The following is a 21,122-nucleotide window of genomic DNA, read 5'->3' as shown; positions in this document are numbered from 1 at the left end:
CATGCTGGACTCTTTTCTCTATTGCAATAGTCATTACTGATTGAAATCTGTCCTTACCACTTTTTTTTTTTTTTTTTTTTTCTGAGATGGAGTCACGCTCTATCGCCCAGTCTGGAGTGCAGTGGCGTAATTTCAGCTCACTGCAACCTCTGCCTCCCGGGTTCAAGCAGTTCTCCTACCTCAGCCTCCTGAGTAGCTGGGATTACAGGCACGCGCCACCACACCCGGTTAATTTTTGTATTTTTAGTAGAGATAGGGTTTCACCACGTCGGTCAGGCTGGTCTCGAACTCCTGACCTTGTGATCCACCCGCCTCGGCTTCCCAAAGTGCTGGGATTACAGGCGTGAGCCACCGTGCCTGACTGTCCTTACCATTTTAACTAGTGTCTGGCTTTGTTCGACAATTGAGAGGAAAAAATTATTCAGCCATTCTACTATTAGTAGAATTCAAGATCGTTTCTCTGTCCCCTCCCCTCTTCCTTCCTTTCTTTGTCAGTACAGTGAATATCTGTGCCGCTTTCACAGATGAGGAAACTGGGCCCAGGGTAGGAGAGTCCCAGCTGCTATTTGGTTTTTGTTTTGTTTTTTTGAGACGGAGTCTTGCTCTATTGCCAAGGATGGAGTGCAGTGGCGCGCTCTCGGCTCACTGCAACCTCAGCCTCCCGGATTCAAGTGATTCTCCTGCTTCAGCCTCCCGAGTAGCTGGGATTACAGGCATGTGCCACCACTCCCAGCTAATTTTGTGGTTTTAGTAGAGACGGGTTTTCACTATGTTGGCCAGGCTGGTCTCGAACTCCTGGCCTCAAGGAATCCACCTGTCTCAGCTTGCCAAAAGTGTTGGGATTATAGTCGTGAGCCACCATGCCCGGGTCCAGCTGCTATTTGAATGCCTCTCATTTGCTTCTCAGGACACATAGGTGAGTTAGGTAACACTATATTCATGTCACCAGTGATAAAATGGAGCCTCAGAGAGGTTAAGTGACTAACCTCAAAGTGGTGTAGCAGGAATTTGAACCTAAGAGTTTCACTCCAGTCCCTAATAGTCACTGGACAAAAAATACAAATTTTGCCACAGAATCTGCTCATTTCCGCCAAACGGCAAACCCATCCTCCGTAAAGGCAAGTCTTGTATCAAGCAGGCTTCAACACAAATATTCGCCCACCAGCTGCTTAAAACTCACCTCCTGGGCCGGGCACAGTGGCTCATGCCTGTAATCCCAGCACCCTGGGAGGCTGAGGCGGGTAGACCATCTGAGGTCAGAAGTTCGAGATCAGCCTGGCCAACATGGGGAAAACCCGTCTCTACTAAAAATACAAAAATTAGCTGGGCATGGTGATGAACTTCTGTAATCCCAGCTACTCAGGAGGCTGAGGCAGGAGAATTGATTGAACCTGCCTCAGTGAGCTTGCAGTGAGCCAAGATCACGACACTGCACTCCAGCCTGGGTGACAGAGCAAGACTCTGTCTCAAAAAAAAAAAAAAAAAAAGATAAAAAGAAAAGCTCACCTTCTGTATTCTCAAACAGACCAGCTCCTGCCAACCCCCTATCACCACTTCTCCTACCGAGCACGCAAGAAACCAAGGAGGAAAAGGTCAGTTCCCCAAGAATAACAAAGCCCATGAAAACTAGTTCAAGTTACTATCAGACAATGTTGTTTATTATTTCACACAAAAGTTAGACCAAGGCCACGGCGCCGTTAAACACCTCCCTCCCCACCCACGCATGGCTCAAAAACCACCCCAACCCTGCTATAAAAACAATAGAACACAACAAAAATACTGCATTTGAGGCTGAGCCAGGAACAGAGTGGCTCCAACAAAAATAAGACAAAAACACAAGACACAACATCTTTTCAGGTTTATGTAAAAATTGCCATGGCCCACGGGGAAAGTGGTCATGGCTGTGTCAACAGGGATACTTCAAACTCAGGGCTTTTGGAGGTTTGAGACAGCTGCCACATTAGGGTATCTTCCGGGCTCTGCTGCAGGAACTGAGGATGCTGAAGGGCAGGGCTGATCCCTTGGCCCACTCTGAAGTTTAGGCCATTGGCTGGATGTGCTTTTCGTTGGGGAAGATGCCATAGGCTCCTTCCTCCTTTCCAGAGAGAGGGACACAGTGAGAGGGCTGGAGGCCCTGAAAGCCTCCAGTGCCCATGATAAGGAAGCCAGCCAAGAGATTTCCCTCTCTAGAAAGAAGGCCTTCCACTGGACAAAGTTCATGGCCCTGGGAGCCAGCATGTCTGCATTCACATGGCATAAAGCCCTACAGCAACTGTCGCCACCAGAAAGCTGAGTGTAAGGACCCACCGGAGAAGCGGAGCCTGCGAGCGTGTGTTGAGCAGGGGCTTCCCTCTGGGAGTCTCCACGGGGGCAGAGTCTGAAAGAGAAAACAGGGCAAGGTCAGTAACAGGTGGGCGTGCATCAAGGTGTCTGATGTCATAGAAAAGCAAAGCAGAGTGGCCTCAGGGTCTGCAGTACAGTCCCTGCCCAGTGCCAGGATTCTGCAAGACCACAAACAGGTGTCCCTCTAGCCACTGCTTGAATATCTTCAAAGATGGGCAGCTCACTACTTCTCCAAGCTGTCTGTTCTTCCCTGTGCAGCCAGGCCACGTTGTAAAAACATTCTTGGGCCTAGGCATGGTTTTCAGACTTCTGCCTGTGCCCTGTCCTCTCCTAAAACTTTGCCAGCGATTAGGTATGAGCTGTAAATCTTTCTCTCAGACTCACACATTTGCTAAGCATGGTGATGATGGGGCAGGGGCTAGAAAGCAGGAGCTCCGAAGTTCAGTCCAATCCCTGGTTATTAAAACATGATAGGGCTGGGCGCAGTGGCTCACGCCTATAATCGCAGCACTTTGGGAGGCCAAGGCAGGTGGATCACGAGGTCAGGAGTTCAAGACCAGCCCAGCCAATATGGCGAAACCCCGTCTCTACTAAAAATACAAAAAATTAGCTGGGTATGGTTAGGGGTTCCTGTAATCCCAGCTACTTGGGAGGCTGAGGCAGAGAACTGCTTGAACCCGGGAGGCGGAGGTTGCAGTGAGCCAAGATCGTGCCCCTGCACTCCAGCCTGGGCAACAGAGTGAGACTCCATCTCAAAAAAAAAAAAAAAAGACTCAAAACGTGATAGGCCAGAGCCAGCCGTGCAACCTGGGTAGATGTGCCACCCGCCTCCTCCTCAGGCACAGAGTGGGTGCTCCCTAGGTCTTTAGAAGCAGGACAGAGTCCAGAGCAGGTCTCTGGAGCCAGACCAGCTGGGTTTCAATCCTAGCCCCACCCTGGGCTATAAGAAGGGCTTCCCCAGAGAAAACAGGGCCGTAGGTCTGGTGGCCCAGGGCTGCGGTCACAGGAAGTACAAGCAAGCAGGTACGCTGTGACATTTACATGTGTGTTGTTCATATTAAAGGCTCCTGCTCCTTCTGATACATTAGGATGCAGTTCTCAAATGTTGTGGTTCCAAAACTCCTTTATACTCAAATGCAACCAAGCATCCAAAAGAGCTTTTGTTTGTGTGAGTATAGCTATCACTATTTACAAAATTAGAAATTAAAACGGATAAATTCTTTCTTTTTTTTTTTTTGAGATGGAGTCTCGCTCTGTCACCCAGCCTGGAGTACAGTGGTGCAATCTCAGCTCACTGCAACCTCCACCTCCCAGACTCAAGAGATTCTCCTGCCTCAGCCTCCCGAGTAGCTGGGATTACAGGCGTGCACCATCATGCCCAGCTAATTTTTATATTTTAGTAGAGACGGGGTCTCCCACATCAGCCAGGCTGGTCTCAGACTCCTTACCTCAAGTGATCCCCCTGCCTCAGCCTCCCAAAGTGCTGGGATTACAGGCATGAGCCACCGTGCCTGGCCAAAACTGAGAAATTCTTTTTTTTTTTTTTTTTTTGAGATGGAGTCTCGCTGTGTCGCCCAGGTTGGAGTGCAGTAGTGGCGCCATCTCGGCTCACTGCAAGCTCCACCTCCCGGGTTCACACCATTCTCCTGCCTCAGCCTCCCGAGTAGCTGGGACTACAGGCGCCCGCCACCACGCCCGGCTAATTTATTTATTGTTGTTGTTTGAGATGGAGTCTCACCCAGGCTGGAGTGCACCCATGGTGGCTCTCGCCTGTAACTGCAGCACTTGGGGAGGCAGAGGCAAGAGGATTGCTTGAAGGCAGGTGTCCAAGACTGGCCTGAGAACCTGTCCTTACAGGGGCAGTGGGGTGGGGCAGCGGGAAACAACACCCACCACCACCAAACATTCAGAAAACAGAGGAGTAGAGATACTAGAGTCAGACAGCCAGGTCCCTCCATGTGTAGCCCAGAGGAAGTGCCCCTTCCTGGATGCTCTCACCTCGCACTTTGTTGCTGGCCCGCTGGCGAAGCCCTGGTGCCCGTGAGGGGCTCTGGTCCTTGGTGTCATGGGTCAGCAGCTCCTGCAACTCCTCAAAGAGCTAAAAGACAAAAGACACACATGCCTGTCTCAGTGAGAGATGCTACCAGGTCCCAGCTGAAGGTAGGACCTTAAGTTGTGTTAGGAAATACTTTGGAAATAAGATGATAAGAAAAATATTGGCCGGGCATGGTGGTGCGCCCCTGTAATCCCAGCACTTTGGGAGGCCAAGATGGGCACATCATGAGGTCAGAAGTTTGAGACCAGCCTAGCCAACATAGTAAAACCCCATCTCTACTAAAGATACAAAAAATTAGCCGGGCGTGGTGGTGCATGTCTGTAATCCCAGCTACTCGGAAGGCTGAGGCAGGAGAATTGCTTAAACCTGGGAAGCTGAGGTTGCAGTGAGCTGAGATCGCCCCATTGCACTCCAGCCTGGGTGACAGGGCGAGACTCTGTCTCAAATAAATAAATAAATAAATAAATAAATAAATAAATAAATAAATAAATAAAATTCATGTCCCTTTCATCCACCTTAAGAGATAAGATGTTCCAAGCCCAATTGGCTCCCCTGCCTACTCTTGCCCTCCCAACCCACAACAATGATCCCGGATTTACAGTTCACTGTGGCCGCCCATGTCCTTAGCCTGTGTCTCATGCAAAAGGCTGCATTGCTTGTTTTGAAATAATATTAAGTGGTATCCTAGTACATGCACTCTTCTGCGGCTGCTTTCTTCCCTTGAGTTTAGATTTGTGAAATTCAGCCTTGGTGAGGTGTGCTGAATGGTATTTGTTAGCCTTGCAGATCAGGAAACTAGCTCCTACAGGTTAAGTGCTTTGCCCAAGGACTGATCAGGCACCAAGAGCTGTTTTTTCTTTTTTTTAAATACGAAGTCTCGCTCTGTTGCCCAGGCTGGAGTGCAGTGGCAAGATCTTGGCTCACTGCAAGCTCCGCCTCCCGGGTTCACGCCATTCTCCTGCCTCAGCCTCCTGAGTAGCTGGGACTACAGGTGCCCACCACCATGCCCAGCTAATTTTTTTTGTATTTTTTTTTTTTTTTTTTTAGTAGAGATGGGGTTTCACCGTGTTAGTCAGGATGGTCTTGATCTCCTGACTTCGTGATCCACCCGCCTTGGCCTCCCAAAGTGCTGGGATTACAGGCATGAGCCACCATACCCAGCCGGCCAAGAGCCGTTTTTTTGGTTTTTGTTTTTGTTTTTTTTTGTTTTTTGAGACAGTCTTGCTCTGTTGCCGTTGCCCAGGCTGGAGTGCAGTAGCATAATCACAGCCTTGACCTCCTGGGCTCAGGCAATCCTCCCACCTCAGCCTCCCAAGTAGCTGGGACTACAGGTGCACGCTACTATGTCTGGCTAATTTTTTCATGTTTTTGTAGAGATGGGGTCTCACTGTGTTACCAGGGTTGGTCTCAAACTCCTGGGCTCAAGCCATTTTCCTGCTTTGGCCTTCCAAAGTGTTGGTATTATAGGCGCGAGCCTGAGAGCCAGTTCTGACTCCAAATCCCTTTTCTTTTAAAAACATTTTTTTCCTTTAAATTTTTTGTTAATTTTTTTTTTTTTGATAGAGACAGGGTCTCGCCATGTTGCTCAGGCTGGTCTGAAACTCCTGACCTCAAGCAATCCGCCCACCTTGGCTTCCCAAAGGGCTGGGATTACAGGCGTGAGCCACTGCACCTGGCCCTTTTCTTTTGCCTACACTTCTCTGAAAGACACAGATTTTCTTCCTCCAAGACTGATTGGATTTTCTGAAGGGGGAGGGTGGAAGGGAAAGGCCTTGTTCTGTAACAGGGGCCAGGCCCGGAATCTTCTGCAATCCACGGCTGGGAGTAGGGAGCCAGGAGGGCATGAGCCCGAGCCCCAGGCCCCATGGCACCTCCAGGGGGTGGCAGAGAGAGAAGGCTCTATGACATCTGGGTAGAAGGAGCCCCTCACCTCTCCACCTCTGCCCAAGAATTCATCCTTCCAGGCTTTGCTCAAACCCCACCTTCCCCCGGATTTGAGACACTTGTAGAAAGAGGTAAGCCTCTCTGGCTAGGCTGAGAATCCCTGGAAGGCAGAGGCTACCTGTAACCCTGGGAGTGCCAACCTGGCTATACACTAGTGCACCCACAACTTATACGTTGCCAAAGACTGTTGTCACAGAGAGTTACAACTGATTTTCATGTCCCATTATGACAATAGTGAATGTTTGAGGGCTTCCTCTGTGCCAGACACTGCTATGGGGACTTTACTGCTGTAAACTCACTCAAGCCTTATAAGTCTAAGATGTAGGTACCATTATTATCCCTATTTTACAGATAGGGAAACTGAGGTACAGAAAGATGAAGGCATTTGCCCAAGATCACCCAGCTAGTAAGTGGCAGTGCTGGAACCCTGGTTCCCTGTGTTAACCATGACCCATAGCACCCTCCCCTACAATGAGAAGGGTCCCTTGGAAGAACAGCAGGGGGCGGCAGAGGCTGCCCCAGCCTGCCCGCCCCTCACCTGGATGTTGAGCAGGAACGCGGTCTTGGCCTCTTCTAGCACCCTCTGCCTGACCGCGGGAGTCATCTCCAGGGAGTTCATGCGGGAGCGGTAGAGCTGCTTGAACTTGGTGGCACTGGCAATGTTGGGGAAGGTGAAGAAGGCCAGGCCCTCGCCAGAGCTGGGCAGGTCCAGGGCTTTCTGAGCAATCTTCTTGAGCACCTGGCCCCCAGACAGGTCACCCAGGTAGCGGGTGTAGGCATGGGCCACCAGCAGCTCGGGCTCTGTGCGCCCCACCTTGTGGAGCCGCTTCACATAGCGCTGCATGGCCGGTGTGTAGGGGATGACCTCCTGCCAGCGGGGCCCGTACCAGAAGGCCAGGTCCTGCTCCAGGGCGGCCTTGCGGTGCAGCTCTTCTGGGAAGTAGACAGGGGCGAAGACTGGGCTCTCCTTGTTGCACTCAATCTCCTCCTCCAGGGCCACATAGATGTGGTACAGGGAGGCCATCACCAGCTGAAAGCAGAGTGAGCAGGTCAGGCCGCCAGCCACATAGAAGACCCCCACCTCTGTCCGTCCCCTCCACTACTGCCTTTGGAAAGGCCCCCATCACTTCTCAGCTGGGCTCTGACTCCTTCTGCCACCCCTCGCTACAATCCTCTTCACACAGCAGCCAGAGGGATTTTTACAAGAGAAAAAGACGATCATGTACTTTCTCAGCCTAAAACTCTTTTACCCCACTGGGCAAAACAAGCAGCCTAACTGAATCCTTATATAAAGATCCAACAAACCAGCCCAGTGTGGTGGCTCAAACCCCTGTAATCCCTGCACTTTGGGAGGCTAAGGCGGTAGGATTGCTTAAAGCCGGGAGTCTGAGACCAGCCTGGGCAACATAGCCCAAAACCCACCTCTACAAAAAATTCTTTTAAAAAACTAGCTGGCTGGGTCCAGGCGCAGTGGCTCACACCTGTAATCCCAGCACTTTGGGAAGCCAAGGCGGGTGGATCACAAGGTCAGGAGATCAAGACCATCCTGGCTAACAAGGTGAAACCCCATCTCTACCAAAAATACAAAAAAATTAGCCGGGCGTGGTGGAGGCCGCCTGTAGTCCCAGCTACTCGGGAGGCTGAGGCAGGAGAATGGCGTGAACCCGGGAGGCGGAGCTTGCAGTGAGCCGAGATCGCACCACTGCACTCCAGCCTGGGCAACAGAGCGAGATTCCATCTCAAAAAAATAAATAAATAAAAATAAATAAACTAGCCGGCTGGACGCGGTGGCTCACGCCTGTAATCCCAGCACTTTGGGAGGCTGAGGCGGGCGGATCACGAGATCAGGAGTTTGAGACCAGCCTGGCCAAGAGACCAGCCTGGGCAATATGGTGAAACCCCATCTCTACTAAAAACACAAAAATTGGCCAGGCATGGTGGCAGGGACCTGTAATCCCAGCTACTCAGGAGGCTGAGTCAGGAGAATTGCTTGAACCCAGGAGGCAGTGGTTGCAGTGAGCCGAGATCGTGCCATTGCACTCCAGCCTGGGCAACAGAGCAAGACTCCGACTCAAAAAAAAAAAAAAAAAAAAAAGCCAGGTGTGGGTATGGCGGTGCATGCCTATAGTCCCAGCTACTCCACAGGCCGAGGCAGGGGTATCACTTGAGCCCAGGATTTCAAGGTTGCAGTGAACTGTGATCATATCACTGAACTCCAGCTTGGGGAACAGAGTGAGCAAGACCCTGTCTCAGAAAACAAACAAACAAAATCCAACAAAGGAATTGCTATTCCCATTTTATAGAAAAGGAAACTAAGGATTAGAGAGTGTATGAGACATGGAGGTTGCACAGCTAGTAAGAAATGAAACTGGATTGAAGACCGGGCATTGCTAGGGACCCACCATGGTTCAGGAGAGGGGAATAGCTGAAATGAAAGTGCTTAAAGGAGACTGGCCATGTGCTTCTGGCTTCTGACCTCTGCATGACCAACTACAGGGCACAATTCTCCTTCCTGGAGGACTATTCTGAACCCCACCACCTCTGGATGCTGGGCTGAGGCAACAGGTCTTGAGTGTACCTTGGCTTGGGGCACTAACTCCTGTTACACATTAATACGCCCGTTTGAATTTGAAGGAGGACAAAGTTAAGATATTTAGGTTGGAGTTTCCAAGTTATTTCTGAGCCATAAACATTGAAAGCAGCTCTATTCCTTGAGGGGACAGAAAGCCAGGTAGCCTGGTACAAAAGAGCCTGGGTTTTTGAGTGTGACCGACCTGGTTCTTACCCAACTCTGCCAGTCCTTAGCTGTGTGACCATGGGTGAGCCACTTGCTTTCTCTGGTCCCAGCTTCCTATCCTATCTTAGAGCGGATGGTCTGAGGTCTGTGTGACTGTGCTAGCCAACTGTGCTAGTCAGTTCCCTCACCTGCCACATACTAGATGGGGCTGGTGTGAGGATTAAGTGAGAGGATCTGGACCAGCACAGAGGGCAGCCTGGCACTTAGCGCTCACATGAGAAAGGCTGTGATAAGTGCCACGTCCACCAGCTTAATGTAAGTGAGCACTGGATTCTCTCACGGATCTTGGTGCCTCCTTGGAACCCTGTGACTCAGAGGCAAAATCCAAAGTCTAAGCTGGCTGGGGATGGGATATTCCAGCATTCACCTCCCTGCACCCACTGTCTCCAGTCACACTGCAGCAACTGGGTGTACGTCATCTTTTTAAGGGAGCGGGGAGGAGGATGAAGAAGACCCATTACAGGCCCAAGGACCCCACCCAGCCTGGAACCACAGGTTAAATCTCTCCTCATTAAAGTATGTCTCAGCCGGGTGGTGGCTCACACCTGTAATCCCAGCACTTTGGGAGGCCAAGGCGGGTGGATCATCTGAGGTCAGGAGTTCGAGACCAGCCTGGCCAACATGGTAAAACCCTGTCTCTACTTAAAAAATACAAAAATTAGCCAGGCGTGGTGGTGGGCACCTGTAGTCCCAGCTACTTGGGAGGCTGAGGCAGGAGAATCGCTTGAACCCAGGAGGCGGAGGTTTCAGGGCACTGAGATCTTGCCATTGCACTCCAGCCTGGGCAACAGAGTGAGACTCTGTCTCAAATAAAATAAAATAAATAAAATAAAGCATGTCTCATGTTGGAAGTAGGGGGTGGCAGAGGGTACAGATTGCAAAAGGGACTGGGATGAAGGTGGTGGGATATAGCTCCCTACTCCCCACCCCCATACCCTCTGTTCAACCTGAACAAGCCTTTCCCCATGCTAATGTTTTAACACCCAGTATCTTCCCCGTTCTTCGTCAAGTGCTTTCCTTCTATTTGCATGAATTTCACAACAGTGCTGAGAAACAGCGAAATCAGTACCTGGCATATAGTGGGTGCTTAAGAAAGCCCTGCTGTTGAAATCCTCTTTTACAGATGGGGAAAACGTGGCTTAGGGAGATTAGATGAGGCACCCTCAGTCTCACTGTTAGAAAAGGGTTCTGTTAAGACCCCAACCTATATTATTCCTTATCCTCAGAGGCAAATTAGAATTAGGTCAGAGTACAAGCTCTGAAACAACATCGGTCTTGGTTGATTTCAGCCTTTTCCACTTACTGGCCGTGTGACCTTCTGTTAGTCACTTAACCTCTCTGAGCCTTCCAGTCCTCATCTTTCTCATCAGGGTTGAAGCACAGATTAGAAACCAAGTGTACAAAATGCCCAACATGGAACCAGTGCTCAGTCAACAGCACTGCTGCCCCAGCCCCTCCACAACATTACAGAGCAGGCTGAACTTGCTGTGTGACCTTGGGTAACTCACCTTCCCTCTCTGAGCCTCAGTGTCATCTGTTTTTTTTTTTTTTTTTTTGAGATGGAGTCTTGCTCTGTGGCCCAGGCTGGAGTACAGTGGTGCGATCTCGGCTCACTGCAACCTCCACCTCCCAGGTTCAAGTGATTCTCCTGCCTCAGCCTCCCGAGTAGCTGGGACTACAGGTGCCCGCCACCACGCCCGGCTAATTTTTTGTATTTTTAGTAGAGACGGGGTTTCACCGTGGTCTCAATCTCCTGACCTCGTGATCCACCTGCCTCGGTCTCCCAAAATGCTGGGATTACAAGCGTGAGCCACCGTGCCCGGCTCAGTGTCATCATTTTTAAGATGACTCTACTGGACATGCCCATCTGGTCCCTCAGCATCCCCACTTAAACCACTGGTCTGAGCCTTGGGTCCACGCACACCTGCCACACCCTACACCAGGGCTAGTCCCACCAAGCCACATACCTTGAAGCCCTCTCGGGTCACCTGGCCCTTCTGAAAGTTCCTCATGAACTCAGCATTCTCTGCCTGGGTGTGCACCTCCTTGGTGGCCTCCTTCAGGGCCTCTGACAAATCCTGGGGCATGCTGAGGAGGAAATGGGAAAGGTGAACACAAAGCTGGCTGGGGGTGGGGTCTTTCCCAACGGCTGAGCCACCCACCTGTGGGCAGGCCTTCAAGAGACTCCCATCCTCATTCAGGCCATGTTCTCAATCGCTTTAAGATGCAGCCTTGTGGCTGGGCACGGTGGCTCACGCCTGTAATCCCAGCACTTTGGGAGGCCAAGGCAGGTGGATCACCTGAGGTCAGGAGTTTGAGAACAGCCTGGCAAACATGGTGAAACCCCATCTCTACTAAAAATACAAAAATTAGCCGGGCATGGTGGCGGGTGCCTGTAATCCCAGCGATCATGCCTGTAATTGCTTGAGCCCCGGAGGCAGAGGTTGCAGTGAGCTGAGATCACACCACTGCACTCCAGCCTTGGTGACAGAGACTCCATCTCAAAAAAAGAAAAAAAAGGCCGGGCGCGGTGGCTCACGCCAGTTATCCCAGCACTTTGGGAGGCCGAGGCGAGTGGATCATGAGGTCAGGAGATCGAGACCATCCTGGCTAGCTCAGTGAAACCCCATCTCTACTAAAAATACAAAAAATTAGCTGGGCGCGATGGCAGGGGCCTGTAGTCCCAGCTACTCGGGAGGCTGAGGCAGGAGAATGGTGTGAACCCGGGAGGCGGAGCTTGCAGTGAGCTGAGATCGCGCCACTGCACTCCAACCTGGGTGACAAAGCGAGACTACGCCTCAAAAAAAAAAAAAAGAAAGAAAGAAAAAAAGAAAAAAAAAGAGCCAGGCGTGGTGGCTCACGCCTGTAATCCTAGCACTTTGGGAGGCTGAGGCGGGCGGATCACCTGAGGCCAGGAGTTTGAGCCCAGCCTGGCCAATATGGTGAAACCCTATCTCTACTAAAACGACAAAAAAAAAAAAATTAGCCGGGCATGGTGGTGGGCGCCTGTAATCCTAACTACTTGGGAGGCTGAGGCAGGAGAATGGCTTGAACCCAGGAGGCAGAGTTTGCAGTGAGTAAAGATCGCGCCACTGCACTCCAGCCTGGGCAACAGAGCAAGACTCCATCTCAAAAAAAAAAAAAGCAAAAAAAAAAACAAACAAAAAAACAAATTCAGGCTGGGCGTGGTGGCTCTCGCGGCCTTGTAAACACTCTTCAGTCATTAAAACACTAAATAATACAGTCCCCCAAACCAAGGGGGAAATCCTGGTACAGGCAGTTCGCAGTGGAGAGGAGGAGGAGGAGGTACAGCATAACCCAGGAAGAAGCAGCAGCCCCATGAACGGGCATCTCCAAGTTGGTAATTGCTTTGATTGGCTTTTAGACCCAATATTTAATTCAGAATTTTGTTAAAGTTTCAGATGCAAATCTCATGACCCCCTATCATGTTATGTTCATCATGAAGGCATCAGGGTTAAAAAGCCTGAGAAATTCTGCTTTGGTCAAAGAAAAAGTCTTTCCGGGAGTATTTCTGTCATGGGTCCGTATCCCTGCCTCCCCCACAGAATTGACATTTTTCCCTTTTCTCCTGCCCTGCTTCCTGGAACATCATCCCCTGTTCTACAACACAGCTGGTCAAATTCTCAGGAGAAATGGCACATGTCTGTAAGTCCCAGCTACTCTGGAGGCTGAGGTGGGAGGATGCTTGAGCCCAGGAGTTAAAAAAAAAAAAAATTATTGAAAGAAGGGAATGAGTGAGACCTGGAGGTGGGCAGACCAGGGTTCAAGGCCCAGTTCTGACACCTGCTGACTGGGCACTCTTGGGCATGTCGCCTCCCTGAACTGGGCAATCTGTGAGACACGGAACACCGTAGCCAGGGTGATGTCTGGCTCAGGTCCTCCGTAGCTAGTGAGGGACAGATGCCACCAAGAGAACCAAGCATGCTCCCCCAGGCTGGCGGAGCCCCAGGGATCTAGATTCAGCAGAGAGCAGCTCCAAGCACACCTCAAAAGTTGGATTAAAACAAAACTGGCTCCCTCACGGGAAAGCCCCGGAGACCTAGATTCAGTAGAGCAACTCCAAACACACCTCGAAAGTTGGATTAAAAAAAAATTGGCTACCTCAAAGGCTGGATACTCTAGGGACACTCCCATCTTGGTCACCAACCTCATACCAGGGTGCCAGGCATGTAAATTACAGTTCCTCCTTCCAACTACCCTCCGGGCACAGGCAGGATCAGAACCCCGAGCCTCCTGACTCCAGAGCCAAGTGTCTGGCTCCTGGGCTCTGTCGCTGCGTGGCAGTGTCCCGGGGTGGGGCTGGGATGCGAGCAGGGTTGGGAGGGAAAGGCGCCCGTCCCGCGCCCCGCGCTTGCCTGTCGGGTTGCGGACGCTCCATCCGGCCGGTGCTGGGCTCGTTCGTGCTGGCTCCGCGGGCTGCGGCTGCGCTGAGGACGCTCGAGAGGAGGCAGGCGTTGACTGTGCCGGAGCCGCGGCCGGTCACATTTATGCTCGGCAGGTCACGTGGGCCAGGCGGAACAGCTGATGCCCACTTTCTGGCCGGGCGTTGCAACACCCGCAGGGGCCCGCGCCCAGCCCGCCCGGGGCCAGTGTGGGGTGGAGAGGAGCAGTCATATGACCCTCGGGAAACAAAGTCTGGCCATAGGACTTTTAGAGAAAACACACACACAAACACACACACACCCTTTAAGGAAATCTGAGAAGCTGCAGGCTCTGGGTGTGATTTTGCTCCTTCCAGAGTCCCCCCTTCTGCTCCCTGTCCCCTTGGGACTTGATGCACCCCAGGCGTCCCAGAAGGTTCCAGAAAGCTGGGAGGCAGCGCTGCTCAGAGCAAGAGGCTGGTGGGCAACATCAGGAACTTAGCAACCCCAGGCTCTGCTGTCTCCAGCTCCCTAAAATGTTACCTGCTGGAATCCTCTGCTGACTGCTTGGCTCCTCACACCCCCTTTAAATGTACATTTAGGATCTGTTTTTTGAGTTCCTGTCAAAAAACAGAGACTCTAGTATTTTCATGGTTCATCCCTACAACTGACCTGTGAGGGTAGATCGCTCCTATTTTACAGATGGGGAAACTGAGGCTCAGAGGGGTGCAGTGGTGTCATACATAAAGCAGGAAGCCAGTGTCCAAACCCAGGGAGGAGACTAAGTCCCCGCCTGCCTCCTCCACACTCTGGCAGCACCTGGTACCCTCCTGGACTGGGACACCTGTCATACAAACTGCTTCCCTGCTGGAATGCGTGGGACACTCTTCCAGACACATTCAGGTCTGACTTATACTTAGTGCCTGGTCAGGGCCCGGAGCAGAGCTGGACCTTGCTGATCACCTATTGAATCGATTCTGCATGAGGCGGACTGCTTAGAACTCAGGGGAAATAGGGTCACTGGGTGAACCCACAGGACAAAACAAATGGACCAGATGATTCATACAGTCCTTTTCCAATACTATCATTCTCATTCTAAGATTTTTTTTTTTAAGATGGCTTTCAGGCCTGGCATGGTAGCTCACACCTGTAGTCTCAGCACTTTGGGAGGTTGAGGTGGGAAGAGTGCTTTGAGCCCAGTTGAGATGGGAAGATTGCTTTGAGTTCAAGACTGGCCTGGGCAACATAGGGAGACCCCGTCTCTACAAAATATAAAATAAATTAGCTGGGCATGGTGGCACATGCCTGTGGTCCCAGCTACTTGGGAGGCTGAGGCTGGAGGTTCACTTAAGCCTGGGATGTAGAGGCTGGAGTGAGCTGTGATCATGCTACTGTATTCTAACCTGGGCAACAGAACAAGACCCTGTCTCTCAAAAAAAGAAAAAAAACTTCCTGGAATTCAACCTAGGGCCACTACAGCCCAGAGGCACTTCCGAGATTGTATTGGAAAGGATCATTCTCCCAAGGGTGAGCTAAGGGACCTTGAAAAAAATTCCCCTTCTTCCTCTGAAGGTTCCCTGAAAATCAACCAACAAAAGTCAGGTTAAGAGGAGAAAAGACATACAAAAATATATTGTAATGGGGTAATCACAGAAGAATGGTGACCCTGTAACCCAGTGCAGTACAGAGGCTACCTAGCCTTTTTTATGGGGGAGAAGGGAGATAGGGAATGCAGACAATTCTTTTGAAAGACAGTAAATCATTAGCAAGATGGAATGGCCCTGGAGGTGAAAGGCAGACTTTAAGGGAAGGTGGAGGTGGAGCTGCACAGGAACAAAGGTTGTCCTAGGCAGATAAAGTCCCCCAGGTAATCTTTTGGGACTGTCCTCAGAAGAACAAGTAAATCTGTCTGGGTCTGGTGATGACTCCCAGTTTCCTTCTCTCTCCAGTTGTTGATCTTTCCTGGATATTTGATGAGATTCCTAGAAAAAGGGCTTAACACTGGCCAGGTGCGGTGGCTCACGCCTGTAATCCCAGCACTTTGGGAGGCTGAGGCAGGAGAATCGCCTGAACCCGGGAGGAGGAGGAGGTTGTAGTGAGCCAAGATAGTGCCACTGCACTCCAGCCCGGGCGACAGAGCAAGACTCTGTCTCGAAAGAAAAAAAGACTTAACACAATTGCATTTCTTTTGGAAAGAAGTGTTCTTGGTCAGATAAGGAAATTCCAGAGAGAGTCTCTCCCTGCACTTGTTAGGGAAACAAGACAAGCTTAGAGGGGCCTTGACTCTGAGGCAGTTCGTAAGGCCTCTCATCATGTCAAAGCACCAGTCGTCCTGGTATCACTTTCTGAGCCCCAACAGTGGCATGTAAAGCACAAAGGTGGAGACCTTGCCTACTTTGCTTTGTAAATTTCCAGTTCCTGAAATAGTGCCTGGCAGATCACAGACAGTTAATACTGAATGCATGCCTGAATGAATAGATGCTTCAAGGTCTCTTTCTGGGAAAAAATAATAATATCGTTAGGCTGTAATATTGCCGGGCTGATAGAATGGGCTGGAACCAAGCCACAGTTCCAAACTGTCATTCTAACCAGGCTTTATTGAGAATTTACTATGTGCAGAGACTTCATGCGCGATCAGAGACTTCATGCGGGTGATCGCAGCCCATCCTGACAACAGCCTTGCAAGCTATTTTCATCTCTATTTTGCCCACATAAGCACTGAGGGACAAAGAGGATAAGTCATTTTCCCAAATCATACAGTTAATGATGGAAGAGCCAAGATTCAAACTACGGCACTTTGAAGCCAGTCCCCACAGTTCTGACCACCACACTCCAACCCTTCTCACAGAGGGTCCAGGAGTTTAGGGGAGATGAGTTTGCGTGTATAGATCCAGAGTCTGTCCATTCAGCGACCCTAGAGGGTAAAACTCATGAGCTCTGAACCCTTTTTATTTAACACAGGGAAGCAGAGACCCCAGTAGCAGGAGGGACTTGGCCAGGCTATGCCCTCCATTGGAAAGAGAACCTCCAGTGACCCAGGGGTCCCGGCTCCCGGTCCGGGCTTGCTCTCTTTTCTAACTGTTCCCTGGGAGCCCCAGACTTGGTTAGAACAGCCCCCCACACAGAGGTTGCTGGGGTGCAAGAGGTCAGGCCGGAGTTGTTCTGGTCCTCTAGGCTGTCCCAGGGCTGAGTTTGTGTCCCTTTCGCATGCTGATTCAGCCTCCTGACTCCCCCTTCTTTTCAGTCAAGCAACAGGATGATTCAAATGCTATTCTCTCTCCTCCTGGTGGACCAAATAAAAGCCCCTTAAAGGTGTCCACATTCTAATCACCAGAACCTGTGAATAGGTTACCTTTTTGCTACCTTACATAGCAAAAGGATCTTGCAGAAGTGATTAAGTCGAAGATGTTGAGTTGGGGAATTATCTTGGATTATCCTCTTGGGCCTTATAAGAGGGAGGCTGGATGGTTGCACATATAGAAGGTGACAAGGAAAGCAGAGGATAGAGAGAGAGACTGGGAGATGCCATGCTGCTAGCTTTGAAGATGGAGGATGAGGCCGGGCACGGTGGCTCACACCTATAATCCCAGCACTTTGGGAGGCTGAGGTGGGCTGATCACCTGAGGTCAGGAGTTCAAGACCAGCCTGACCAACATGGTGAAACTCCCGTCTCTACTAAAAATACAGTAATTATCCAGGCAAAAAAAGTAGAGAACTTTCTCCTGCTGGAGGCAGAAGAGATGAGGCAGATGCAGAAGTCAGAGAGATGTGAAGCATAAGAAGGCCTTGGTGGATTGCAACATTAAATCAGGGGCAGATTGAGGTGGACTTCACAGGGTGGGAGCTGGGGCACCCAGCAGGGGAAAGGCACAGACTTAGAAAAGACAAACAAGAGGCTTCTGCCGTTTTCTAGAAGTTTCACTTCCTCCTGCCTACCATTAAAGGTGCCCTTTCACCTCCCACCTAAAGAGAAGCTGAGGAGGCACTGGTGACTCAGCAAAATCTAGCAAAATCTGCCTTCCCTTTGTTTCCGCGAGTCCCCCCTCCCAAACATGATGCAGCAGAAATGCAGCTGCACGAGAGGATGAGGAAATGGCGACTCAGTATTCCCAAGGCGCCCTCAGGAAACAGAAGTGGTTTGGGCAGCAGGGAGGGGGGCGGGTCAGTGACTCGCCAGCCCCTAACAGTGAAAAACAAAGGCGAGGCCCTGGCGTGGTAGGAATCATGGGGAGGCCTCTTGGCCAAGCTGGATGGTGGCTAAAGAGAATGAGGAGACCTTGCCTGGATATTCTCCTCAAGCAGGGGACATCCCCAGTAAATAAGGTCACAGACGATGTCCTGACCACACCCACACCCCACACAGACCCAGAAAGAACATGTGCTCAATTCTGCAGGGCAGGGGCTCCAGTGCGGGTCTGCAGCCTAACTGCTGTGTGACAGGCTGGAAAACAGCCTTCTTCAGCAAGGAAGACAAGCCCAAGTTATTATTTAAAAATTCATAGACTGAGCCAAGTGTGGTGGCTCACGCCTGTAATCCCAGCACTTTGGGAGCTGAGGTAGGTGGATCACCTGAGGTCAGGAGTTCAAGACCAGCCTGGCCAACATGGTGAAACCACATCTCTACTAAAAATACAAAAATTAGCCGGCGTGGTGGCAGGTGCCTGTAATCCCAGCTACTCAGGGGGCTGAGGCAGGAGAATCGCTTGAACCCGGGAGGTGGAGGTTGCAGTGAGCTGAGATCGCACCACTGCATTCCAGCCTGGGTGAAAGAGCAAGACTCCGTCTCAAAAAAAAAAAATCCATAGGCTGAACTGCAAAACACCAAACTCTTCTGATGGCAAGACACCCCATAAATAAGGTTGAAACGCTACGAACAGACTGGAAGGGTTTGCCACATATATAACAGACAAAAGATGAACATTCCTAATAAAAGAGCTCGCCAAAGCAATACACACACACACACACACACACACACATGCGCGCGCGCACATAATGTATATAGAATTATATAAAATTCTAGAAAATTATGCAAGCTAGTCTAATTGGATCACTGGTTACCTAGTTGAAGTGAGGGGATTACCAAGGAGTACTAGGAAACTTTTGAGAGTGATGAATACACCCTTTATCTTGATTGTGGAGATGGTTTCACAGGTTATGAGTTGTGTCAAAATTCATCAACTTGTATACTTTAAATATGTGCAGTTTATTGTATGCCAATTATATCTTCATGAAGCTGTAAAACAGATTCTACCCAGGCTTTCCTGAAGCTCTTCTCCTCACCTTATGGACCCCTCCAGGGGCCCCAGTTGCCCCCACCTCCATCCTAACTGTGAGCTCCTTGAAGTCAGCAAGGGCCATGTCAGATTCACCTTCCTATACCCTTAGCACAAGCCAGGCTTTCACTACATAGTTAATCAACGAGGCTTAGCAAGCAGGGTGAAATTCCCTGCCTAGTATCACACAGCTCATCAGGGATTTGAGGCCAGGTGTGTCTGGCTCACTCAGATTCCACAGCATCGCTGTCCTAGGAGCCCCTGGGCCTGAGGCAGCAAAGGGCATAGAATGGCAACATCTTTTCCAAACATGATGCAGCCTCTATCAGCACGTACTCAGTGACCAAAGACCCACAGCCAGACAAGAAGGCATTCTAGCCTTTGAAGGGTGCAGACTACCAGGCCAGTCTTGCCAAAATGGAGTCTGACTATACCTCCCAGATCTGATATGCCCTGGTTCAACCTGATCAAGGTAATGTTAGTATAGTATAGACTAGCTAAAGCAATAAACTCTAGGCAAAAGGACTGCCGTCAAATCCAGGATCCATGACTTCCCATCTGTGTATACTGGAACCCCCTAAGCTTTTATTTCCTCATCTGACAAAATGAGGAATAATAACAGCATTGACTCAAGGGGATGTGGTGAGCACTAAATCAGTTTGATGCATGTGAGAAGCTTACAGTGAGGCTTGGCAGAGGAGGCACACAGTAAATGCTAACCATTATGTTGGTCAGAGAGGCATCCAGCTCCCCTTTCATGATTCAGCCAGAGCCTTTTTCCTATCTAGAAATTTCTGGATGATTCTGCAGTAAGGCGGGGGTCACTAACATCCAACAAACCTTGATTTCAGTCAGGAGTTTTGAATCTCAGGTTCTTCATATTTACCTTTTTTTTTTTTAGATGGAGTTTTGCTCTTGTTGCCCAGGCTGGAGTGCAGTGCCACGATCTCGGCTCACTGCAACCTCTGCCTCCTGGGTTCGAGCGATTCTCCTCCCTCAGCCTCTGAGTAGTTGGGATTACAGGCGTGCACCACCATGCCCAGCTAATTTGTGTATTTTTAGTAGAGACAGGGTTTCACCATATTGGCCAGGCTGGTCTCGAACTCCTGACCTCAGGTGATCCACCTGCCTTGGCCTCCCAAAGTGCTGAGATTACAGGCGTGAGCCACTGCGCTCAGGCTATATTTACCTTTACCTCAAAAAGTAAACTTCTCTGAAATAATTTCAAATGTCCAGAAAAGTTGCAAGCATAGTACAGAGAATTTCTATACACCTTCATCCAGATTCACCAGTTGTTAGCATTTTGTCACATTTGCTTTATCATATTCTCTCTTGATATATATGCATATATATTTTTAAATATATACAGATATATATATCTCCTCCTGCCTCCATCTCCCAAATATCTGGGACTATATAGGCTCATGCCACCACACCTGGATAATGTTTTTCATTTTTAGTAGAGATGGGGTCTTGCTATTTTGCCCAGGCTGGACTCCAACTCCTGATGTCAGGGGCAGTCCTCCTGCCTTGGTCTCTCAGAGTGCTGGGATTACAGGTGTGAGCCACCATGCCTATCTACCCCCAAATTATTTAGCATATATTATATCTGGAGTGCAGTCCCTGACATATGGTTATAAAAATCAGGAAATCTGGCTTTGATATAAATTCATTATATTGTAGAGGAGGCAAAATTTTACCTGTACCCTTTTAGAGTTTTCTGCTGGGCCTGAGAATTAAACTGACATGAGACAGATTAGCAGGAGAAAAGCATACACATTTTTTAACGTGCGTTTACATAACACGTGAGCCGTCCTAAGGAAAAGAAGACTCAAGGAAACAGAGCCAAACATTTACATGCTGATTTGGACACAGAGCAGTAAACTGTGAAAACGTGACAAGGCAAAGTGGCGTGGGCGTGGGTTAGGGTGGTTAACTGGGTAGAGAAGAGACTAGGAAGAGCTGGCTTTAACAAGGTTTGTTTGTACAGATTTATCTTGGCTTCAACTTCCTGCCATGGATGAGAAGAATGCTAATTTTCTCCTCTTAGAGAGAAAAGTCTTCCATACGGAATTTCAGGAATTCCTCCTGCTTTCAGGAAGAAAAAAAGAAGGTCAGAGCAACCGACCAACCTTCTTTTTTTTTTTTTTTCGAGACAGAGTCTCATTCTGTTTCCCAGGCTGGAGTGTAGTGGTCTGCAACCTCAACCTCCTGGGCTCAAGCAATCCTCCTGCCTCAGCCTCCCAAGTAGCTGGGACTATAGACATGCACCACCATGCCTGGCAGATTTTTTATATTTTGTATTTTTCTTTTCTTTTTTTTTTTTT

General features: G+C 49.9%; 1 protein-coding gene across 1 annotated transcript; it reads right to left on the bottom strand.

Moving 5' to 3' along the window:
• Nucleotides 1–1,637: 1,637 nt before the first annotated feature.
• LOC116464072 (heme oxygenase 1) lies at nt 1,638–13,658 on the bottom strand. The gene is made up of 5 exons (XM_032147354.2): nt 13,517–13,658; nt 11,108–11,228; nt 6,882–7,373; nt 4,342–4,441; nt 1,638–2,377 (listed from the first exon to the last, which is right to left on the bottom strand). Exons 1-5 carry the CDS (start codon nt 13,537–13,539, stop codon nt 2,247–2,249), a joined length of 867 nt encoding a protein of 288 aa, XP_032003245.1. The 5' UTR covers nt 13,540–13,658; the 3' UTR covers nt 1,638–2,246.
• Nucleotides 13,659–21,122: the final 7,464 nt, after the last annotated feature.

This window comes from Hylobates moloch, unplaced genomic scaffold (assembly GCF_009828535.3).
Source record: "Hylobates moloch isolate HMO894 unplaced genomic scaffold, HMol_V3 SCAFFOLD_160, whole genome shotgun sequence".
In the NCBI taxonomy this organism is placed as follows: domain Eukaryota; kingdom Metazoa; phylum Chordata; class Mammalia; order Primates; family Hylobatidae; genus Hylobates; species Hylobates moloch.
The sequence above is the reverse complement of the archived record's forward strand: the minus strand, read 5'-3'. Positions and strand labels throughout refer to the sequence as shown.